Raw genomic sequence first — 24738 nt, forward strand, 5'->3', positions numbered from 1 at the left:
GGAAAGACAGGGTTTCGCACCCAGCAGTGGAGTCCACAATTTGATCGATGCGAGGCAGAGGGTAGGGAACCTTTGGACATGCTTTGTTTAAACTAGTGTAGTCTACGCACATCCTCTATTTCCCACCTTTTTTCTTTACAAGCACAGGGTTAGCTAACCATTCTGGATGGAATACCTCTTTGATGAACCCTGCAGCCATCAGCTTGTGGACCTCCTCGCCTATGGCCCTGCGCTTTTCTTCATCAAAGCGGCACAGGGGCTGCTTCACGGGTCGGGCACCGGCTCGGATGTCCAGTGAGTGCTCAGTGACATCCCTCGGTATGCCGGGCATGTCCGAGGGACTCCACGCAAAAATTTCAGCGTTTGCGCGGAGAAAGTCGACGAGCACTGCTTCCTATTTAGGGTCGAGCTCGGAGCCGATCCTAGCTTTTTTGTCGGCGTCGTTGCTGGGGTCGAGAGGGACGGACTTAACCGCCTCAGCCGGTTCGAAGTTGCCGGCGTGGTGCTTCGCATCAGGCGCCTCCTTGGAGAGGCAATCTAGGTCAGCGATGAGGGCCTTGGACTCGGCGATGGCCTCGGCGTACTCCACGCATTCTACGTCGCACTCGTAATCGTGGCAGTACGTGGATCCGACGGTGATGGTTCCGTTGGGGCCTGGCATCTTGAGCTTGAGGTACGTTTAGTTGGGGATAGCCATGAACTTGGCGTAGCACGATCTTTCCAACACCGCGTGATAGGTCCCTCGGAACCCGACCACCTCGAAAGTGAGGGGTTCCTTTCGGAAGTTGGAGGGAGTTCCGAAGCAGACGGACAAATCAAGTTGCCCAAGGGGCTGGACGCGCTTACCGGGGATGATCCTGTGAAAAGGTGCTGCACCGGCCCAGATCGTGGACAGATCGACCCCCAAGAGCCCTAGGGTCTCGGCATAGATGATGTTGAGGCTGCTGCCTCCGTCCATGAGGACCTTGGTGAGCCTAGCGTTGCCGATGATAGGGTCGACGACAAGCGGGTACCTTCCTGGGCTCGGTACGCAGTCGGGGTGGTCGCCTTGGTCGAAGGTGATAGGCTTGTCGGACCAGTCTAGGTAGACCGGCGCCGCTACCTTCACCGAGCAGACCTCCCGGCGCTCCTGCTTGCGGTGCCGAGCCAAGGCGTTCACCACTTGCCCACCGTAGATCATGAAGCAATTGTGGACCTCCGGGAACTCCTCTTCCTTGTCGCCCCCTTTCTTGTTGTTGCCTTGGTCCTTGCCACCTTCTGCCGAGGGTCCAACCTTGTTGAAGTAACGCCGGAGCATGTCGCACTCTTCAAGGGTGTGCTTGACGGGACCCCTGTGATAGGGGCATGACTCCTTGAGCATCTTGTCGAACATGTTGGCCCCTCCAGAAGGCTTCCGAGGATTCCTGTGCTCGGCAGCAGCGACGAGATCTGCGTCAACGGCGTCGCGTTTTGCTTGCGCCTTCTTCCTGGCCTACTTCTTCGTACCACGCTGGACGAACTCCTCGGGGGCGTCTTCCTTCTGCCCTCCCTAAGGCTGCTTGTCCTTCCGGAAGATGGCTTCGACCGCCTCCTGACCAGAGGCGAACTTGGTGGCGATGTCCATCAATTCGCTCGCCTTGGTGGGAGTCTTGCGTCCCAGTTTGCTCACTAGGTCTCGGCAAGTGGTGTCGGCGAGGAATGCCCCGATGACGTCTGAGTCGGTGATGTTGGGCAACTCGGTGCGCTTGAAAGTCGCCTAGAGGGGGGGTGAATAGGGCGAAACTGAAATTTACAAAATTAATCACAACTACAAGTCGGGTTAGCGTTAGAAATAGTAACGAGTCCGAGAGAGAGGGCGCAAAACAAATCGCAAGCGAAAGAATAGTGTGACACGAGGATTTGTTTTACCGAGGTTCGGTTCTTGCAAACCTACTCCCCGTTGAGGTGGTCACAAAGACCGGGTCTCTTTCAACCCTTTCCCTCTCTCAAACGGTCCCTCGGACCGAGTGAGCTTTTCTTCTCAATCACTTGGAACACAAAGTTCCTACAAGGATCACCACACGATTGGTGTCTCTTGCCTCAATTACAAGTGAGTTTGATCTCAAGAAAGAATGAGAAAGAAAGCAATCCAAGCGCAAGAGCTCAAAAGAACACAACAAATCACTCTCACTTAACACTAAAGCTTTTGTGGAATTGGGAGAGGATTTGATCACTTGGGTGTGTCTTGTATTGAATGCCTAGCTCTTGTAAGTGGTTGGAAGTTGAGAAACTTGGATGACTTGAATGTGGGGTGGTTGGGGGTATTTATAACCCCAACCACCAAACTAGCCGTTTGGTGAGGCTGCTGTCGTCTGGCGCACCGGACACTGTCCGGTGCGCCAGCCACGTCACCAGGCCGTTGGGTTCCGACCGTTGGAGCTCTGACTTGTGGGCCCGCCTGGCTGTCCGGTGGTGCACCGGACAAGTCCTGTAGACTGTCCGGTGTGCCACCCGCGCGTGCTCTGCTCCTCTGCGCGCGCTGGCGCGCATTTAATGTGTTGCAGACGACCGTTGGCGCGAAGTAGTCGTTGCTTCGCTGGCTCACCGGACAGTCCGGTGTGCACCGGACATGTCCGGTGAATTATAGCGGAGCAGAAATCCGAAGCTGGCGAGTTCAGAATCGCTCTCCCCTCGAGCACCGGACACTGTCCGATGTGCACCAGACATGTCCGGTGAATTATAGCGAAGCGCCCCTGAAAATTCCCGAAGGTGCGAAGTTTGGCTTGGAGTCCCCTGGTGCACCGGACACTGTCCGGTGGCACACCGGACAGTCCGGTGCGCCAGACCAGGGCTGCCTTCGGTTATCCCTTGCTCTTTTTGTTGAACCCATTTCTTGGTCTTTTTATTGGCTAAGTGAGAACCTTTGGCACCTGTATAACTTATAGACTAGAGCAAACTAGTTAGTCCAATTATTTGTGTTGGGCAATTCAACCACCAAAATCATTTAGGAAATAGGTGTAAGCCTAATTCCCTTTCAGCGCTGCTTGGAAAACCGCCAGATGTACTCTCGCAGGGATTCCCCTGGCTGTTGGCGGTAGCTCTGGAGATCCCACGAGTTCCCAGGGCGCACGTACGTACCTTGGAAATTTCCAGCGAAGGCCTTGACCAGGTCGTCCCAGTCGGAGATCTACGCAGGAGGCAGATGCTCCAGCCATGTCTGGGCAGCGTCGGAGAGGAAAAGGGGGAGGTTACGGATGATGAGGTTGTCATCGTTCGTTCCTCCCAACTGGCACGCCAGCCGGTAATCCGCAAGCCACAACTCCAGCCTTGTCTCACCTGAGTACTTGGTGATGGTAGTCGGGGCTTGGAACCGGGCCGGGAACGGCGCCCGTCGTATGGCCCGGCTGAAGACTCGCGGACCTGGTGGTTCGGGTGAGGGGCTCCGATCCTGCTCACTGTCGTAGCGTCCTCCGCTCCTGGGGTGGTAGCCTCAGCGCACCCTTTCCTCGAGGCGGGCTCGTCGGTCGCGGCGGTGTTGTTCGTCGCCGAGGCGATCCGGGGCTGCGGGCGTCCCGTCCCGTGTGCGCTCGGTGTGGATCGAGGCCTCCCGCATGCGTCGGGAGGGCGTTGCGCGATGCTCCGAGGGGCACCCTCGCCTTCGGGAGGCGGAGCTCTCGGCTCGTCGGACTGCGGCATCTTCCAGGAGATCCTTGAGTTTGTAACACCCAGGTGTTACTATGGCTATGGCACACCTATGCACTAATGACTGTGATCACATGTGGAAGAAACTTAAGGAGAAGAGTATAAGAACCTTGGAGACTAGGTATTAACCAAGAAATGTGAATGACCAAAAGCATTACACAAGCTTTTGTGCTCTTACCACCTTGGACAAGAAGGGAGTAAACCCTAGACCCCTCTTGAACCCCTATCTCCTAAAACCATGGTTGAAGGGGGGAGAGATTAAGCAAATGTGCAAATCATGACCTAACCTTTGGCTAAAGTTAAGTGACATATTAATCAACAAATATGGAGAGGAAACATTGCAAAAAGACCCCTTAAGAAACCCCAAATCCATTCCTTAAGTAGAGAAAGAGTTAGAGCTCTCTAATTCTCTCTAAGTCAAAATCTACACCTAATCTAAAGATCCACCGTGTTCACCTTGTAGATGGCACCAAAACCACCTAAGTTCTATACCAAAAATGTGGCATACCACCTAAGGCACCCCCTGGAAAAAGTTGAGACCGAGCCCTTGACGTTTGACATGTCTTGGCATCACTTTTGTCGCGAAGTGGGCATGGAGACAAGCCAGATTTGGCGTCCGCATATCTTCTGACCTAGGGCTTATCTTCCCTTAGAACTCACATACAAGAGATAGCCATAGGTGCCAGGAAGAGGTCTGCGCCGGATTTTTGCCAAGATTCGCACGTATGCGATCTCAGCAAGCTTTTGAACATGGGCAGAAGAACACCTCCACATGTTCGACGCGCTCTGCGCGCGCCAGAGCACGCCCGCGCCCGACCCTGCGCCACGCCAAGCCGCGCCCGACCCCGCGCCACGCCAAGCCGCGCCCGCGTCGCCTACTCGCACCCGCGCCTATAAATCACCCTCAAGCGTCGACCGTACTCCTCCGCGCACGCTCGACCTCACCGGAGCCCGAAACCACCGGTGTTTGCCCCGTGCACGGCGTGCCCGCGGCCACCCGAGCCCCTGCCACCGTAGACCGGCCAACAGAGCCCTTCCCAGCCACGCCCGACCCTTGGAAGAGACTGTGCATGCCTCGGTGAAGCTCCCCGAGCAAGGAATCAGACTTTGCTTCGCCGGAGAAGCCAGTCCACGGTCGCCGGACTTCGCCCGACCGCTGGTGAACGTAGACCGGGTAATCCTCTGCTCCATTCTTCGATTCCTTGTGCACATAGCCTCTACGTCACCCCGTGGAGCTCATCGTGCCTTTTGATTGCACTAGATCGACGTGGTTTAGCCGGAACACCCGCAGCCGACGAGATCACCCGCCTGCGCACGTGAACCGGCCGATTCCGGCCACCTCCGCCGTCGAGCCGTACACCGCTGTGACCGCCAGGACCTCCCGGAGCCAACCCCGCCCCTCGTCGGACCTCTCTCGCCGCCGGTAAGCCGCGCCGCCCTTTTCTTTTCCGCGGGTACTGTTTAAACCTGGGGAGGGACCGCGGGGGAGAAGAAGAAAAGGCTAGGGGGTTTTGTGCATTGTCAGTGACTCAGAGGAATAGTAGCGCAGGGGTATAACTGAGAGGATTAGTTTGGAAAGAACCCGAGGTCTTCGGTGCAAAGTGGTTTTTCCAGGAAACCTTTTTATTAATCTGATTTAAATTCAAACAGAACTTGAATAATTCATATCTTCTGTTTTATTCACCCAAATCGAGTCAAACCAATTTTGCCAGATCTTAAATAATGTAAACTACTTAAGAATAATATAAAACCCCAAAGTGTTACAGAAAACTTTAAGGTTCTGATTTAAATAGTGATTTGGCCAAAAGCTAAATAATAGGAGGAAAAATAGTTGCACTGTTAGACTGAGGTTAAGAAAATTTGGAGAAGTACCTAATCACTTCCTAACCTGTTTAAAAATAATAAACCCCTCTGTACACCCAGTTAAGGTAGAGTTTACCATTTAAATCCTTTTTAGCCTAAAGTTAGAGAAAATATTAATGGAGGGTTAAATAAAGAACCAGGGAGCCCCCATATTTTTGTTAGTCTACCTATTCAGTATAGTTCACTAGAAAAATTTATTATACCCTAGTTTAGTGTAAAATAATTGGGATACCTTCTATTTTAAGAAAACAAGGAAAACTTAGAAAAACCCTAGAAAAATAACCCTAAGGTGACAACACCCCAAACCTTGGGATAATTAATGTTTTGTTATTAAGAACATGGGAAAATATGAAATCTGCTGTTTGACATTTGTCAAATAACAAGATAGTAGAAAGTGCCTTTTTGACATTAAACTTTAGAAAATCACAACTAAATAACCACCAATTGACCTTCTGTGATTTTTGGCACAGAAGCATGTGATTACTGTTAGATACCAACAAAAATGACCCTTAGAACAGAACCCACTCCTAGTTAAGAGTTGTAGTGCAAAGTGACCCCCTTTGCCCAACTTTTGTTATTTTTGTCCAAGGCATACTCTTTTTATTCTGGACCTCAAATTCTTAGAACAGACTATAGTGACCAATGGTAACCCACTGTAATTTTTACAGAATTTTTGGAAAACGTTAAACCACTGTTGTAGTTCAAACCCACACTAGAATTCATAATTAGAAAAGGAAAAAGGGGAAATTGATAGTGGAAACTTGTGTCACCCTAACCCAACTAGCAAAACCCTTTTAAATTGCCCATTGAAATATATAAGGAAAATACAAATCCACTATGCTTATCCCTAACAAAACTCCAAACTTAAGTTGATAAGCATACACCACCAAGAGCCAAGTAAGACAAGAAACCCTAAGTTACTAAACTAACTTAGTTTTCTTTTACTTAGCATAATGATTACCAAATCCTGCATAATCATGGCATGCATATTCTTATTCATTGCATTCGATAGATTGCAACCTCGCTGACGAAGAGTACGTCCTCGTGCCGGAGCAAGGAGCTGCTCAGGAGGTAGCCCCAGATCCAGCACCAGAGCCTGCACCAGAGAATCTCTCTGCCCCAGCTTTGGAAGGCAAGCCTCGGTTTTATGCATGACCTATTTATATGTTATTTTAATACACTTAATGATTGTAGGCTTGTATTATGCACCTAAGTGTAGGAGTTGATTGAAACCCTAGTTGCATGATCTCAGGAATCCCATTAAGATGAATACTAGTATGCTAAGCCGAGTAGCTGCTTTATTAATTAGGGATTTCGGTAGAAGTCGAGTGATTTTTCTAGCACTCGCGCGAGGTCAGGAAATTGGTTGTATCCACTTTCTTATCATAATGATGCTGGTTTGTGGACACAATCCATGGGGATTGGTTATCCATGGGATAAAAATTGGAATAAGGATTAAGGTGTGGTACCGTGAGTCAAGCGTTTGAACGTACTAAACACATACCGAGAAATATGGTAAATCGGTAAGCCTAGTACCTGAGTGAACCTGCTCGCAGACATATCCCCTCACGCGACCTGAGACGTGGTCTCCCATTCCGGTTATGGTGGGTACAAGTGCGGTCACTGCACGACGACAGTCGGGGTCAGTGAGGCATTGTACGCCAAGGCGGTGAGCCCTGATCTATTGCTAGGGAATTGATGGGGACGGTTGATGTGTGTGGGGACAGAGTGCCCCTACATGTCGTGTGTTTAGGTTTACCTTGCAAGGATAAAAACTCGATTCGAATCGTCTGCTTCTCGCAGCTAACGAGACTGCTTGATCCATGCTGCTACATTGAGTAACAAGTGAAAATGTGATGAGGTGATGAAAGATGTTGATTGCTAAAATTGCTTGCTATCATGAATGAGTAGATATTACACATCTAGTCTTAAGAGAGTCACACTAAAACTTGACAAAGCTAAAACTTGATTTACAAACTCAGCTAGTGCTTTTGGCAACCAAACCCCACAGCCAAACAGCTGCATGTCTAGAGGTAGAGGAGTAGACTCCTCACACCGGGTAAGTCTATCTGAGTATTAGTATACTCAGCCTTGCTTGTGGCAAAATTTTTACAGGTTCTCTGGAGGACATGGTTGCTGGAGTGACTTGGCCGTCCATCTTGCCACCGGGTTGGACAGTCGAGTGGGATCCTGCCTCGGCTGAGGAGGAGCATGAGGAGTGATGGGACAGGCTTCCCCATCTCTCTGTTTACTTACCGTTAGTTTTATTCCGCTGCACTCCGAACAATGATGACTACTTTTGCTAAAACTCCGATGATGATGTAATAAGTTAATACTCCTTAATGTATGGTTTTATGCTTTATTGTATTTGCTCTGTGACTCACCATCGAGTGAGATTGTGGTACTTGATCCTGTCAGTGGCCTCGTCGGACTAGATCCGAGGGATTGACGGGTTATTCCCATTTAAGTGTGGTCTAGCCTTTGAGGCGGGACTTAGGCACTTCAGTTGGAATAATTCGGGCAGTTCCGCCACAGAGTTCGCCCTGGATACGCCGCCCCTCGGTGGTGGATGGCTCCGGCATTGTTCGAAGTAGCATCGCCGCTGCAGCTAGGTTCTGGCCGGCCCCACTAAAGGCCGGGGGCAGCCCTGCCCTGGCATCGTCAACGATACGGCGCTGGACGTCCCGGGCCCGATGACGTGCTCCTCATGTGAGTGCCCGACCTGCCCATTCCTGCTCGACGTTTTGTCGGAGCTGCACAAGCCGCCCCGCTTCTTCGTCGAGCTTGGCCTGCATCTCGCGGAGTTTCTCGAGTTGTGTGTCCTGACCCCCCGCAGGGACTTGGACCACAGCTAGCTCCCGTGGGATGTCAACGTGAGACGCAGGCACAGGGGCGTCGTCATTTTCCGACATGCCGAGGCGGTCGTCTTCGTCGTGATCCCCCTGATCGATGTGGAAACACTCGCGACTTGGGTCATAACCTTCGTCGTCAAGGCTGCGGCCATCGTCAGAGCAACCGGAGAGGCAGTAGTCACATGCGGACATGAAGTCTCGCATGGCACTGGGATCACTGAGTCCGGAGAAATCCCAACCAAAGTTGGGGTCATCCTCTTCCTCGGAACCGGCGGGTCCAGAGGTTGAGACGGCCGTCAGTCGGTCCCAAGTTGACCACATATGGTACCCTGGAAGGTCAGGATATGCCCTTGCAAAGCGCTCACCGAAGCGGGGTCGCTTGGTGGATCGAAGCTGAATCTAAAGGGAACAGGGTGGAAAACGGATGGTACCTCTTGGTTGATGGACGGTGGTGAAGTCACATCGGGGACGGAATGCACCGTTATCTCAGGTACGAGGGTAACGCCCAACAAGTCCTCCACGAGGGTGCTGGCGTCATCAGTCCGCTTGGGGTTGGCACGTTGCGGGGAAGCGACACCCGTCGTTGTCTCAGGTTCGAGGACAACACCCAACATGTCCCCCGCAGGGGTGCCGGCGTCGTCGACTCGCTCTGGTCCGACAGCCGACGAGGTGCCACCTCCTGCCTGGCCACGGTTGCCCCGTCTTCTCCTCCTCCGGCGAGGAGGGTGGCGGGACAAACCCGGGTGTTCCTCTTCCGCCATGGAGGGAAATCATCGTCGAGTTCGCCGCCGCCGGGCGAGCTGACGACCATCGTTGTTCTCGTGCTGCGAGGGGAGGAGTACCATGTCGTAGCTGCCGTCGCGGGACATGAACTCGGGACTCCCGAAGTGGAGCACTGTCCCGGGCTGGAGAGGCTGCTGAAAGCTACCCATCTGGAACTCAATGGGAAGGTATTCGTTAACACGCAGCAGGCCCCTACCTGGAGCGCCAACTGTCGGCGTTTCGGACCCGCGAGGACCGTCAACCGACCAGTGAATTTGTCGCTGCGTGTCCCTGCCCAGATGGGTTGATGCAAGATGGAACACAAGCGGGAGGATGAGGCTTATATTATCTTGCACCGGGGTGCTCGTAGTAGGGGTTACAAGCGTTGCGAGAGAGCGAGAGAGAGAGAGAGGGTTTGGCCTTGAGGTGAGCTGTCTGAGTTCGCCTCCACCGCATCTCTCCTACTCTGCCTGCCTCTGCTCGCCTGCCTTCGCCCTGTCTCTGCGTGCCTTAGGAAGGCCCTGGACATCCCCTTTTATAGAAACAAGGAGATGGCCCAGCTGTACAATGGGGGTGTAGCTATGTGCTAACGTGGCTGGCGGAGAAGTGCCTTGAGCCCTATACATGTGCTAGCGTGGCCGTCGGAGAAGTGCCTTGAGCATAGCTGGCGGTGCGGCCCGGGGTCCTGCTGACGTTTCCTTGCTTCCGTAAGGAGCTGAGAACCATCAACGTCATGGTCGCACGCGGGGAACCATCATTACCTGCTATCGGAGTAGTTTGATGTGACTCCGGTCTTGTTGCTTCATAGCCTGAGGCAGCTAGCTAGGGGTAGAGTAATGATGTATCCCCTATAGCGTAGTCAGTCCGAGGCCGAGGTCGGGCGAGGCAGAGACTTCTCCTAAGGTCGAGGCTGAGGTCGGGCGAGGTTATGACTCCTCCCGAGGCTGAGGCCGAGGCCTAGGGTTGGGCGAGGCGGAGCTCCCTGTTGCGCCCGAGGCTGAACTCGGGGGAGGTCGTGACTTACTGTTGTCAGTTTTACCCTGGTGGTTGGCACGACAGTCAAAACGGGGTGAATAGCGCTGTTTTCCTATCAAAACGGTCAGTAAAGGGGCGAAGTGACTGCGGTCACTTCGACCTTGCCGACTGAGGCGCGCGTGTCAGGATAAGGTGCCAGGCGATCCCCGCATTAAATGCGCATGCGATATGGTCGGTTGGTAAGGCGATTTGGTCGAGGTCGCTGCACGACAAAGTCTGCCCGAGCTGGGCTTCGGGCGAGCCGAGGGTGCGCCCACTGCCTGAGGAGGCCCTCGGGCGAGGCGTCAATCCGTCTGGGACTACTGTTCCCGCCCGAGGCCGGGCTCGGGCGAGGCGAGATCGCGTCCCTTGGTAGACGAGGCCTTGACTTGAACCATGCTTATCAGTCTTTGCAGTTTGTTCTGAAGATGTTTTCTAGCCAGGTTAAGGAGCATTGGGGGTACCCCTAATTACAGTCCCCGACATCTGTGTTCCGCAAGATTCAATGCAGTGAAGAATTAAAGGGGGATTGGGGTGGCCTCGCAGCCGACAGGTTGTCTCGATTGCAAGACTCACCCAATATTGACAAGAGAGGGACTCCGCAGTGTGGGTCTCGTCGCGGTTGGCGGTGAAGCAATTGAGGCTCATGAGCTTGGCCTTCCTGATCTGCTCCCTATCCAGGCACCCCGCACAATCGTCGTTGGAAAACGCCGACAGCACCATGGCCAGCATCTAGAAATCCTTCGACGATGATATGTAGTCCTCCTCTCCCACTCTAGCCACCACAGCAGCAGCAACGCCCGTGAGACTCGCCACCGTGGGAGGGGGTGAGGAGGAGGTCGGCGTAGAAACAGAAAGCGCTGTCGCCAACACTGTCCCCGACGGGGAGCTCGCGGTAGGCGGCACCGACTTTTTGTTGCGACTGTCCCACTATGGACGTGGGGTCATTGGACCGATGCGGCCACCAGATCTTACTCTTGAACAGGCTCTTCATCCCTCCCTGACTCCCTATGAGCTCGACGGCTAGGGTTTGCTTGTGTCGGCCGTTTCCGCGTCCCGGTCAGCGAAGGGGAGACAACGACTCGTGACGAGGAAGCGACGGGCGAGGGATGGAAGCGCAGAGGAGGTGGGGACTGGGGATGGGAGGGCGCAACATCGAGGGGACGGAGGGGGGCATGCGTGGGCATCATGGCCATGACGTTGAAATCACAGGGACGGGCGCGCAGGCGGGGGCACAGGTGCGTCGTGTGTGGGAGCCACAGCCGGGGCAGGGGCAAGGGCGAGGGCACACGGGTGGGGCACGAGGGTGAGGGTGGGGTCACGGAGATGGCACGCGGGCGGGGGCACGAGGATGAGGACGAGGGGGGGACGAAGACGGGGGTGTGCGCGGCGCTCGCGCATAGGGGGGAGGGGGAGGGGGAGTCGTGGTGAAGGTGGTGGACGCCCTCCTTACCCTCTTAAGGAGTAGTAGAAACGATGTCGCTGGTCGCTGTTCTCATATGATAAAAGGGATCCATGTGTCAGTGGCAAGGCACCACCGTAGAAATATGGTAAATTTTCTTACCTATAGGACATGAAATTGTCACCTAGCAAGTAGGAACAAGTAATTTTTGTGAACATCTAAATTCACCTGGGCCAACTGATTGGCTCTTGCATTCCAATTTTATTGGAAGGTCAAAAGTCAAAACCTGCCATATAATTTGTTAACTGTTTTTTTCTAAAGACCCTGCTTACTAATCTTGTTGCATGATTTTCAATTCACCACATTAACTTGCTAAATCTCCAGATGTTTTGCCTATGGTTTTCTCTATTGAAGAGCATGCAATGAGCCCTATAGTTGCTGAAAAGAGTGTCAGTTGGGAAACAAGTGCATGTGAATCTACTGGAAAACCCCTAACTGGCATCTTTTCTACCGGTCTCCACACAAAACATCTGCAACATGATTAAGATGTGCTAACTAAAGAGTCTGGTGAAGGTAATGTTGACTTAATACTTCTTCCACAACTTGTTACCGATGGAGGATGCTTTAACATTCATGTCAAGCACATAAAAGAAGCAATATAATATTAAAAAAATACACTTGTTTTTCTGTTGCAGACCTCACATGAACAAAACAAAAAAGTGTAACAAAATATTAAAGGGGAAAACTAAAATGAAGGGAAGATTAAATCAATAGGGAGCTATATAACCTTTCAATAGGCATACTTGGTGATATTTCTCAATGACCAGTTCTGTACTTCAGCACATGCTCAATACAAGAGGCGGGATATGCGGAGGAAAATATAAAAAAAATCAATCCCTTTAGCTGTTATGGATTTGCGTCCCACACTGCATTTACTAAGGGATATCAGCGTGCACATGAGTAAGTTAGTATGAATTATGCGCATGTGAAATAGAATCCCACGAACTATTTCTCACAAACATGTGACGTGGTAGAGGAACAAACAAACATGTGGCACACCTGTAGATATGTATAAGGCATGCCACATATATTTTAGATCTAGGAACTACCACAGTAGACCTTACGGGAATAAATGTGAGATGAGTACCTCTGGAAGCGGGATCAGCCTTCGCGTGTGACTGCGCTAGGGACGGCTCGTGGAGGCAAACTCACCCATGCTGGGACTTCCAAGCCACTGGAGACCTCGCATGCTCGAGCTGCACAACGAGGAGGGACGTCGTGACAGCGGATGCGAGGAGCGGGGAGGGACGTCGCGACAGCCGCGTCAAGGAACGGGTGGTGGTGGGATTGCTGTCGCTAGTCGCTGTCGGAATTGGACGATGGTCTGTGGACATGAAGAGCACGGCGGCCGACATGGAACTGGACGGTGGCAAACGCGGCGCCGACCGTGCGGGATACATTTCGACGGCGGCAATCTTGGGGGGGCGAGGGGCAATCTCGGGCCGGGGTGGGGCCAACCTCCCCACAGGCCAACTCGGCAGCTGTAGCGGCGGGGGGACTCAAGGAGGATAGGGGTAGAGCTGGCGTGTAGCAGGGCACTGAGGATGGGGCCGCGGGAGTCGTCGGACTGATGTTCATCGGGGTCGCAGAGTCCTCCCGCAGGCGAGCGGTTACCAGATCGGTGAGGGGGATGACGCGACCCCCACCCAACGAGAGGAGGAAAGTGAGGAGTGCTGACTCCGGTGGGATGATATGACGCAACCCTGAGCGATAAAAGAAATGGCCAGAGCAGCGCGTGAGGGTTTTGGGAAGGGCGCCGTTGGTGGGGAGGAAGTCGCGTTTATCTCGGCCGCCACAGCGTGTGGGGGAGGAAGCCGCGCGTGAGTTTAGGTGCGGAGGAAGCCGCGCGCGGGGGCACGGTGATGTTGGGTGTGAACGTCTTCACCTTAAACTTAAGGTGTAGTAGAGATTTAAAATAAAATTATATTTTGAAGCTCTTTTTCATATGCTCTTAGAGCATCTCCAAGAGTATCCAATATTTAATCTCCCAATATTTTTAAATCGGGATCTCCTCAAAAGTTTTTGGACCTAGCAAACAATGCATTCTCCAACCGTTCTCAAATGTTTTTGCTAAAATTCACCGATCCATATAGACAATATAGTGTTATGCGTACATTAATTAGAAGCAAGAGAAGCAACATAAGCGCAATGGACAGGTAAAGCGACGGACGGACGACGACGACGAGACCGAAGGCAGTAGCTACCCATTGGTGGTGGTGTGCATCAACAAGAACACAAGTCTCATTTCTGTTTCACAAAACACAAGCAATAAATTAGTGTTTTCTTCTCTCAATTTCATAAAACGCAAGCAACATGAAAACGAGCACATTACTATTAATGTGCTGCAGCTGTGGTTGCATGTTCTAAACCCGGAGAATACTGTGCCGAGTACTATTGCTGCAGCAGCCAGCTAAAAACGAGCATGCAGCTAAAAAACGAACAAATTGTCTGACGAAGCGGCTGCACCGGGTCGGAGCTAGGGCAGCAATCTCTGCCTCTTCTTCTTCAGCACCACCAGCACACCGCAGGGCTTCCGCTTACGCCAGAGCATCGTCCTCCCTGCATGTAGAGGAGACACTGCGACCCGCAGCTGGCACCGCCGAAGGATGGGGCGGTAGCTGCCATGGCGGCCACGAGAGGAGAGGTGAGCGGTGGAGGCAAGAAGTGAGGAAAATGTTCTCTGTGGATTTATATTCGCAGTCAAATTATGATTTATTTTTCTATTTATAGAATGATTATATGTATATAGTGATATTAGGTGGTTTAAAAACGATCTATATGTTTTTTTATTAAACTGAGCTGCTCTTTCTAAATTCTGGCCGTTTTTTGAGAAAAACGAAAAAAATCGACAAATCCGAGAAACACGTTTCTCGGTGAGCTCCTGTTTTTTTTTGCTACAGGTAAGGTAAATCTTGACGAGAACAAGATTGAAAATTGGGAGCTTGGCAAGCGGCGAAAATGTGCGCCGCGGAAGGCGAGATATTCGCCCGCGGGAAAGTAAGGAGACTATGTAGGTGACTGTTGGAGGCATTTTTTTCTCTTTTTTTTTAAAATAAGAATTGTACCACGATTTTAAAGAAGCTATTGGAGATGCTCTTAGCTAATCTCGCGAAAAAAATTTAAAGCAACCACGAACCGAGAGGCGAGCGGACCCACCCCGCCCGACTGTCGTTATCCGGATTCCGGTCCCTCCTCCCAAGTCCCAACTGTTCACCTCCCGCCGCCCCCTCGCGCCGTCAAGGCCTCCGGAACCGGTCACAGGCGGCGTAGGACCCCCGCCGCTACAGAGCCCTCGTCCGTCGCACTTCGCCGCCGCGTCGGAGTCATCCAGCTCGTCGACGCCTGGCGGGGAGATCCCCAGTGCGAGGGGAACCTCCACGACGGTAAGCATACCTTCAGTTCCGGAGACGAGCCCCCGCTTGGTATGGTAGCATGGCAAACGTAGGCCGGTGGTTCTTTCGATTTTGGATTTGGGTTCCGCAGAACGGAGTTTTATGGGTCTATTATTTGGGTCCTCGAGAGGAGCCCCGGCTTGGTAGCATAGACTTGACAGATGTCTAGGTCCGTCGCCTGTCTTACTGATTTGGCTGAATAATTTCAATAGTGCCCTGGATGCAAATGCCGATGGACACGGTCATCATGCAAACACGGAACCCCAGATGCGTGTGGATGCAAATCCGCCATATATTTGCTCCAAGAGTCTAGTTTTTTTAGTATTTTGACATATGAAATCAAGCTTAATAAGTTTGTTTTGGTTGATTTGATTATATTAAGCATTCAATTTTGGTAGTTTTTAGCATAGTTATGTGAATCTATCCACATTAGACCTAATTGGTTGGGGGCAAAAAAGTCGGTAAGCTAGAGGACTTGGATTGCACAATCCTATCTAAGTGTCTAGAGGCTTGTAGGGTTGTTTTTTTCCTTTTTTTTGTTTGGGAAGTTGTTTCAGGTTTATGTCTTACTTTGCTTGTTACTCCTTGTTCTTTGAGATAAAAGATAGCACGAAACAGGGAAGGGGCAGCAGTTCCAGGTCTGGATCTCTCTAAGGCTTGTCGGCTTGTGTGTGTGTGTTTGCTGTCACAGAAATGCTCTGGTTGGCCATCCTGAGTGGAAAAGAAAAAGATGGGACGCTGCGGGAGCATCCTCAACTACACAATAAACACACCTATCCCTCAGTCATCTCATTTGCCTTGTTCACTTCTAGTTCAGAACATCTAGCATTCATCTCCCTTTCTATGCCTCTCGCTTGGTTATACAGTAACTTGATCCTGATAGTGGGCAGTTCCATCCCCTGCAAAGAATCGTCATGGGAAGCCTCGCAAGCTTTAGGGAACAATGGCTCGCTCGCTCCTTCCGCCCTTCTCTCTCTAAAATCTAGCAGACCTCCCCAGACTTGATTTGGTCAAGGGGTACAACACCGAGCACCAGAGGGCCAGATAGTGGGCAAAGGATTGGGGAATAGTCATGGAGGACAGCATGCCAAAAAATGCTAAAAGATTGGCTAACAGTCATGGAGACTAGCATGCTGTGAGGGCTGCACACAGCAACCCAAGTTCCCACTCAGGTGCACTGCTGGTCTGCCACTGTCCAAGATAAACTTGTGTGCCAAACTTTTTTTTCTTGCAATAGGTGATATCAAATGCTCTTTTTTCTTGCCGAGGATTGTGTTCTAAAATGTTGCAATAGCAAGATTTTGGAATTTTTTCCAGGGAGACTTTGTTTCAGTTGATTGGTTTGGTACTTTGGTTCATTCCAAAGGTGATTAAAATATTGTTGCTGAGGTTCCTATGTTGCAGTCTTATTTTCTTCTATGACTTCTTTTTGTTGTGAGCGTGACTGTCCAAGTTGCTGTGGGCATTATCTATTTGTGACAAGTTTGTGGACTACCTTATGGCCGAGCTGGGCTGCACTTATGATCTTTGAAGATTATTTAACCATCCAAACCTAAGTACCCGGAATCCCTTTTTTGTCTTCATTGCATGTTTATGTCACACTCTAGAATTACCCTTCCTCTTTAGGATGCTCTGTTACTGTGAAGTATAGGAATCTGGGTTATGAGTTGCTCTCTTTAGGTTTGTTCCATTTTTTATTAAGTTTATGTATGTATTCATGGAGAAGTAGGGGGCGGTGGGGTTTCAGGAGCAGAAGTAGCCGCGATAATTTTTTATTAACTGCAGCTGTGCCAATCCTAGACATGCATATTATCACTGACTGAGATTACGAACCTGAGAAAAAAATTATCGAGGTGCTTATCCCATTTGTGTACTTTCTGTTTCTGATGGGTGCAGCGAGTACTTCTCTACTTCCTGTCACAAAAAAAGATTTGCAATCTAGCATATTTATGGAAGCCTTTGCTCCGGATAAAATTTGCGGGTCAGGGAGATCAGCGGTCACCACCCAAGAAAGAGTGATGGAAGCCCAAAGTAGTACTTGCTTTTCAAAAGGTCAGTGTAAACTAATGGATCGCTTTTTGCTATTAAGTCCTTTCTGCATGATTAGTTCAATGCTTCAGTTAAAGGATGACTTATTGTAGATTCGAAGGGCAAGTAGTCTGAGCCTATGAGGTGACCTGCTTAGTGCAGGTTTTTTGGGTGTAGAATAGAGAGTTAGGGGTGTGTTCGGTTTGATTAATGGGGTGATCCATCACCTTCTCACCCATATTTTTGTTTGGTTTATGGACTAGAATGGATTGATCGCCCCCCACACCCCCCACCCAAACGCCCACAGCCGCACACACACACACCAACTTATCCCTCACAAGATAATAATTAGTACAAGTGTATAACTATGACGAAGGGTGTCATTCAACCAAAATCATGGGATGAACTCATGATGCACTGCATCATTCACCACCTCATATAGAATGAGGTGATTCCTCAACCAAACGTCCCCTTAGTGTCTCGACTCGCAACTGGATTATTTGAACTCCATGACAATTTAGAATGCAACACGTAATGGTGAAATAAGTAACAGAAAGTGACCACTGATCAGCTTTACAAAAAAGGGGCGTACCCAGTGCCGTAGGCTTCCCGCACTGTGCGGGGTCTGGGAAAGGGTATCTTTTAAGCGCCAAACCTTACTCGCATAATATGCAAAGGCTTGAATGCCTTCGTGGGATGGTTTGAGTCGAAACGGTGAATGAATATGCTGATTGAATAAAGCGCCGATGCACTTGAACCATTGTAGTTTTTGCTAAGCTCATTAAGCCATTAGAGCTTGATTATGAATGAAGGCATCAACAAACAGAACATAATTAACTATTTGTTTAGAGAGTGCCAGTGAATTTCTTGATGTTAAAGAATTCAATTCAGCTTCATCATATAGTTTAAATGTCAAAACAAAAGGAATTAATCCTCACAGGAAAGTTGTCCAGATAACCCCTAAACTAATTTTGTGTTCTTTTTTGCCTCTCTAGATGTTTCATTTGGTGCAATCTACTCAATTCTTTTTTTCCCTTTTTCCCCATGTATAAGTTGAAGTTCAAATTTTGTACATCAATAGAAGGCAACATATCTAGTGTAACAACGATTAGGGTGCTAACACGCTAACATCAAATCTTGCCCATCGGATCCATCATCTATGGTTGAGTGCAATCCCACCTCTCAGACTATTTTGTAAGAACCCCTTCGTTTTCGCATAATAGGACACGCTATCCCCGGGTGGAATTGCACTCAGCCATAGATAGTGAATCCAATAGACAAAATTTGATGTTAGCATCCTAATCGTTGTTACACTAGATATGTTGCCCTGATAGAATATCATAATTTATGTTTAAAAAATACATTATGAACTTTTCATCATTGTTTTGGATAGCTTATGTGTCTAATAATAAATTTACTCTGCTGATAGAGAACTATATGGAAACATTATGACAAAAAACTATAATGTATTTTCAAACATAAGTTACGATATCTGCTGTCACCCTATAAAATTCGAACTAAATTATCAACTTGTGTCTGGGTGGGAGAAACAAAAAAAAGGGAAATCTTAATAAGGGGTTAGATTGGATCAACTGGAAGATCCGAAGGGTAAATTGAGCACAAAATTGTTTAGGGGTTACCTGAAAACAACTTATCTGTGCAGGGGAGTAATTTGGACTTCTTCAAAAAAAATTATGGACCTAGGTTTGGTTTTAATATGTATTCCATACCTAAACAAAGAAACAAGAGGGCACTAGACCATGCACATGCAGAACTGATCTCACCTTCCACTTTGCAGTTGTGGGACCTAACCTATGGTATGGCGATCGCACAAGACTTACACCCAAGCAAGAAGAAGCTGCGCTTGGTTTGTCACGTGCCTGTGGCTCTGGCATTCCAGCATACATTTGCACCATGAAGAAGTCTAATGTTGTCAAGAGACAGATGGTATGCGGTGTGTGATACATAACATAATCTAATCATCCCAAAACATGACCTGGTGCTGATTGTCTATGTGTTCTCCTCTGGTATCGCTTTGTAGGTATTTTCAAGACAGTTCAGTAAGCGACACATATTCGGTCGTCTGGGCACTTATGGGTGTGAAACCAGAGTTTTTGCAGGCAGGGACCTGTTCGGCAGTAAGCTCAACTTCTCAATGATCCATGGAGGACTAAGGCTTCTTGGTGGATGGCCCCTCTTTGTGAAGAGCCACCGTATCGAAGCAGAACACGTCTGTGCTTTCATGTTCCAGGAAGAGGAAGAGGGCGAACTGTCACTTAGGGCTGATTTGGTGATTTGGTGATTAGGGATCCCTAGGGGATCCATGGGGAGGAATCATCTTGCAATTCAATTTTGAATAGCAAGAGGATTTCTTCCCCTCGGGATCCCCGGTCACCAAATCAGTCCTTAGGGTGCACGTTCTGGGTACTATGCCAGTGCCAACAATCTAGCCTTTGCTTGTTTCGTTGATGAGGCACGGGATGAACGTCGCTAACGAATTATGCATCAGACATTAGTATTGGAAACAACAACATGTAGCTATCTAGATTACAGCCTTATAGGTTGTTTTGTTGTTCTATCTAGATAACTATGTATGGACATATTGTTCTTTTGTGTTGGAGGGAGTAAGCGTTAGTGTTTTGAGACACGAAGATTGTTATTTTTAGACTGACCGCTCGAGTTGTGCAAATAGGAACTGAATTAGTGGCATTGTTAGCATGTACATGAAAACGTGATTTGTGCAGTGCAGGGATTAGCTTGGGAATGTCGTCCTAAGGATGGCCTTATATTGGGCCTGTTTGGTTCAACTTTTTTCTTACCAGCTTTTCTGAAAATCTGGTTGTGGGGAGAATCTGGCTGTGGGGAGAATTTGAATATCATTACGATTACATGTGGAGAAAGATAAAGTTGTTCATACAGCTCAGGATCTAGAAAGTGACTGATTTCTACTATTAAAACGACTCAACCAATTATGTGTTTATGTTGATTTCAGATGATTTTTACCCTAACGAATTTTATAGCTGATTGGACTGAAATGACACTGAATTAAAGTTTAGGGATATAGTTTAGAGACCGGCTCGACACACCTGAACAAGTTCAGAGACCGCCAGCGCACTTTACTCTTAATTTTTTTAATACTAAAGCTAGTCTATAAGAGCATCTCTAACAATGCCTCAAACTAGTGCCTCAAATTGAAATATGAGGCTCTACACAGGAAAAATTACTCCAACAGTGCCACATTTCATAAAATTTTGTCAAAAAATTATAGGGCACACTCTCAAGTGACTCAAATATACTACACCGTAGTGGGCTGCCCTATAATCTAGATTTGGGGCTTTACTGTTGGAGCGGGGTGTTTTGTTGGTGCCCTAAATTCTATAAAATATACTTATTTTCAAATTATAGGGCATTTTTATAGGTCACATTGTTGGAGATGCTCTAAGCCAAACACTTTACAAACTCTACAACTTCAAAGTTGAGCTGCTCTAATTTAAAGTTTATGAAGTTGAGGTAGTTTTCGTAAAGCCAAGCAGTGACAAACATGGTTTGCACCTTCTAAACTTTAGTGACTAAATTCTAATCAATTTTAGTCTCTAAACTGTCAACAGTATGACTAAAAGAGGTCTCCTAGATATAAATTCTAAAGACTAAATTTAGTCCCTAAAATTTAGAAAGGTGACTAAGGAACCGAACACTCTTTTAATGTTGACTTAGATGATGATGAAGACACTATTTTTTCAAACAAGCAATGTAGACGATTATCGGTGCAGGCGTTTAAGTCATTCAATTCATGGTGGGGTCTAGTCGAATTTAATTTAGAGTACATTTCAGGTTCTATTTAAGTTAAGAGTTCAAGTTGAATTCTATGAGCGGTCCTGGGTAAAGATATGGATTTAATTCTCGATGATCCATATATGCATGAAAGGTAATCTTGTAAGCTAACCAATAGCTCTAGTTTTGATGTTAAATTTCATCCATAGTCAAAAAGAATCATCGAAACAACATCCAGAATCTGTCAGGGTGTGTGACATTGTCTTCTAGCCCGTTAGGTCATGTACCGTTATAAAGCCTATTAGAGGATCTGTCTAGGAGTTTACATTCCATTATATTTAGTCATCACCGCTAACTAGAGGCCTATCAAGATCAATTGCTATGAATGAGATCCCTATTCTTGATTTTGTTCGCCTGTGTTGAGTAGCCTTTCGAATTAAGACTTGTACCTCCTATCAATTTGATGAACTTCATATATATTTCATGAACTTCGTATATATATTTGTATCGTCTAAATCAACTCGCTTGAATCTCTTTTTGATTTGTGTTTTGTTTCAAACTTATCGTATGCTATGATGAGTTTATCTAGCACTATTTTTTACACACGTGTGTATCACCACACCTAAGGTCTTGTTCGGTTATTTCTATCACATATGGATTGGATGAGATTGGAAAAAAATTAGTAGAGATTTTGACTTGCAATGGATTTAAACTCACCCAATCCCCTCCAATCCACGTAGAATTTACATGAAAACGAATAGGCCCTAACTACACTTAACTAGGTCAAACAACCGTTTCACGTCCCTCTTTTATAATACGATTAATGAAAATATAAGTTTATATCACCACTCTAAGTGTTCAATACATCTATTAACATCTAGACCTAGTTGATCGTTAATCTTCTTCTTCATCTCTTAAAAGCCGACGATTGTTCTATCGGTAAGTGAATGAATGGATATCATGCAAGTCTAATCGTTTAAATTATGGTCTTGGTTCTATAAAATACATATTAATCACAACAATTTTATATTATCACCAATCACTAAAACTAAACTGAGTAATAAATTTTTATTATTATCATTAATATTAAAACTGAACTAAGTGTACAAACTGAATCGGTAGATTCACTCGTTCACGGACCATCCTTCTATTTCAATGTTCGTTCATACAGATCGCATCAATTCAATACTTTATAATTTCGCATTAGAAAAGGAAAGGAACACCCGCGTTCCAAAATCGTATTAGTAACTTTGGTCTTTCAGAACAAGTTTGGAAAAACTCAAATCTCTACAATATTAAAGCATCAATTTCAATGATCGTCTCGCATCATCATTTTACAAAGAACCATTTGTATTTCTTCAAAATCAACCCACGCTACCAGATTATATCTCATCTCTATCCTATTTATTCGCACAACAACGTTCTCGTAGCTGTCGCTCTAGCAACAAACTCCGTCCATTTCGCAACAACCTCCACCTGCTTCTTATGTCGTTGCACCGCCACCAGCGAGGAGGATTAGGGCGCTCATCTCCGGATAAGGATGCTCACTAGATGATAAAAGTTGCATCGAGTTCAGCTAGCTTTGAACCTCCTCATCACCAAAAGGGGCCGAGAGCCCATCTCCCACCTCACTCATCTTCCACTCGGACGAGAGCTCCACTCCGCTCCTCCCATCCCATGAGCGACATGGCATCAACGGTAGATCTACCTAGAGTGTGCTTCGTCTGCTCACAGTTGTTCTCGTCGAATCTATTATTGGTAGAGACCTGAAGTTACCTAGAGGGGGGTGAATAGGCAAATCTGAAATTTATAAACTTTAAGCACAATCTACAAGCCGGGTTAGCGTTAGAAATATAATTGAGTCCGAAAGAGAGGGCGAAAACAAATTACAAGCAAATAAGGCGGATGACACGGTGATTTGTTTTACCGAGGTTCGGTTCTTGCAAACCTACTCCCCGTTGAGGTGGTCACAAAGACCGGGTCTCTTTCAACCCTTTCCCTCTCTCAAACGGTCACCTAGACCAAGTGAGTTTTTCTCCTTAATCAACGGGTCACTTAGACCCCTCACAAGGACCACCACAACTTGGTGTCTCTTGCGTTGATTACAAGTTGCTTGAGAACAAGAATGGAGGAAGAAGAAAAGCGATCCAAGCGACAAGAACTCAAATGAACACAAATGTCTCTCTCTCACAAGCCACTAAGTCTTTGGAATGAGTTTGGGACTTGGAGAGGATTTGATCTCTTGATTTGTGTCTTGGAGTGAAGTCTAGAGCTCTTGTATTGAATGCAATGGCTGAAAACTTGGATGCCTTGAAGTGTGGTGGTTGGGGGGTATTTATAGCCCCAACCACCAAAATGGCCATTGGGGAGGCTGTCTATTGATGGTCGCACCAGACAGTCCGGTGCGCCAGCCACGTCACCCAACCTTTAGGGTTCGACCATTGGAGCTCTGACAGCCTGGGCCACCGGACAGTTCGGTGGTGCACCGGACAATCACTATTCACTGTCTGGTGTGCCTTCTGGCGTTGCTCTGACTCTGCGCGCGCTGTTCACTTTTGCAGACGACCGTTGGCGCAGTAGCCGATGCTCCGCATGGCACACCGGACAGTCCGGTGCTACACCGGACAGTCCGGTGCTACACCGGACAGTCCGGTGAATTATAGCAGAGTGGCTCTCCAAAAACCCGAAGCTGAGCAGTTCAGAGTTGATCTCCCTGGTGCACCGGACAGTCCGGTGCGCCAGATTTCATAATGAAATGAAAATTAAAGAAGAAGCTAGTTGCTAACTCCAACTACTTGAATATACTTGCATGATAAACGTGGAGTTTTAGTTGACAGATATATTTTATCATTTCATTTAGCGGCATTAAAAGATGAACCTATGCACAAACCCAAACACCAAAGAAATATACGAAAGCTGGATTTGTTGATATCTGACCTCTGGCGACGTCTTCAATTCCCTCACCCAAATCCAACAAGTGTCCAATAGTAGTTGTGAACAAAAAGTTAGCTCTCAGCGAATAGTTAGTTGTACTATATAGTCCAAGCATTGAAAAAATGAAAGTACTTAATCAAACACCAAAATACCGAAATTATAACGATATAGTTAGTTGTATTATATAGCCCAAACATTGTCGGACTTTTAGCTCGATCCTTGCAGCTTAGAAAACAACATTGTTACACAGATCTCTTATTGCATTTGAATACATGAATTTGGGTGACCAGTGTGTATTGGAATCCATAAAATACCATCTGATGTTTTATTCCATTTTGAGACCATTTCGGTCTGTAGCTTTAAGTGGTGAACGATGAGACAGAACAACAGTATTCAAAAAATGGAACTGAAAAGAAATCACAAGTGAAGACAGGATGGAGGAACTGATGCTCCATGCTCCATACCCCAATCTATATTATTATTTTGTTCCAGTTATGTTATTGTCTGAACATGGTTTGGGTTGAAAACACCTCCACTTGGATCATAAAAAATATATAACCAAACTAAACAGTGTAACACCTATCTATATTTCATGGATTAAAACATCATAGGATGTAGTAAACACTAGAGAACTACTTGTGCGTCCAAAAAAATTCTTATGCAAGAATATAGGATAATCTGATATCAAGCACACAGAGACATCGGAAAGTTGTAGACTTGAATGAAGCACCGAATAGAAACAAGAATAAATACAGCTAAAAATGTTTGTACTGTCTGAATAATCTACTTGTATAATCACTACAACACAAACACCCCTATAGCAACACATACATTGCAACAAAATGGTTTATGCGTTGCAAGAAATTAGGTAGCAACGAATGTTAGCAACACATATATTTATATGTTGCAATAAAATCAACCGACAACATTTACCATGTGTTGCAAGTGTCATCCGTAGAATATCCAAATTACCTAGCAACGTTTGTCATGCGTTGCAAGG

At 47.6% G+C, this 24738-nt stretch overlaps 1 protein-coding gene and 1 long non-coding RNA gene across 2 annotated transcripts; one reads left to right on the top strand and one right to left on the bottom strand.

The window, feature by feature from the left end:
* Window positions 1–13667: 13667 nt before the first annotated feature.
* Window positions 13668–15205, bottom strand: LOC109940158 (uncharacterized). Its single transcript, XR_002262686.3, has 2 exons — window positions 14770–15205; window positions 13668–13860 (listed from the first exon to the last, which is right to left on the bottom strand). It is a non-coding gene; the product is annotated as an uncharacterized lncRNA (long non-coding RNA).
* On the top strand, window positions 14779–19679 carry LOC100502229 (uncharacterized). Its single transcript, NM_001196706.1, has 4 exons — window positions 14779–14996; window positions 16902–17057; window positions 18832–18980; window positions 19075–19679. Exons 2-4 carry the CDS (start codon window positions 16955–16957, stop codon window positions 19333–19335), a joined length of 513 nt encoding a protein of 170 aa, NP_001183635.1. The 5' UTR covers window positions 14779–14996; window positions 16902–16954; the 3' UTR covers window positions 19336–19679.
* The last annotated feature ends 5059 nt before the right edge of the window (window positions 19680–24738 follow it).

This window comes from Zea mays, chromosome 6 (genome assembly GCF_902167145.1).
Source record: "Zea mays cultivar B73 chromosome 6, Zm-B73-REFERENCE-NAM-5.0, whole genome shotgun sequence".
Lineage (NCBI taxonomy): Eukaryota > Viridiplantae > Streptophyta > Magnoliopsida > Poales > Poaceae > Zea > Zea mays.

Bases quoted from the DNA above. Each gene is read 5' to 3' on its own strand.
- LOC100502229 (NM_001196706.1), top strand. From the start codon at position 16,955: ATGGAAGCCTTTGCTCCGGATAAAATTTGCGGGTCAGGGAGATCAGCG. The intron at 17,058-18,831 runs GTCAGTGTAAAC...TCCACTTTGCAG, and splicing joins TAGTACTTGCTTTTCAAAAG to TTGTGGGACCTAACCTATGG. The intron at 18,981-19,074 runs GTATGCGGTGTG...ATCGCTTTGTAG, and splicing joins ATGTTGTCAAGAGACAGATG to GTATTTTCAAGACAGTTCAG.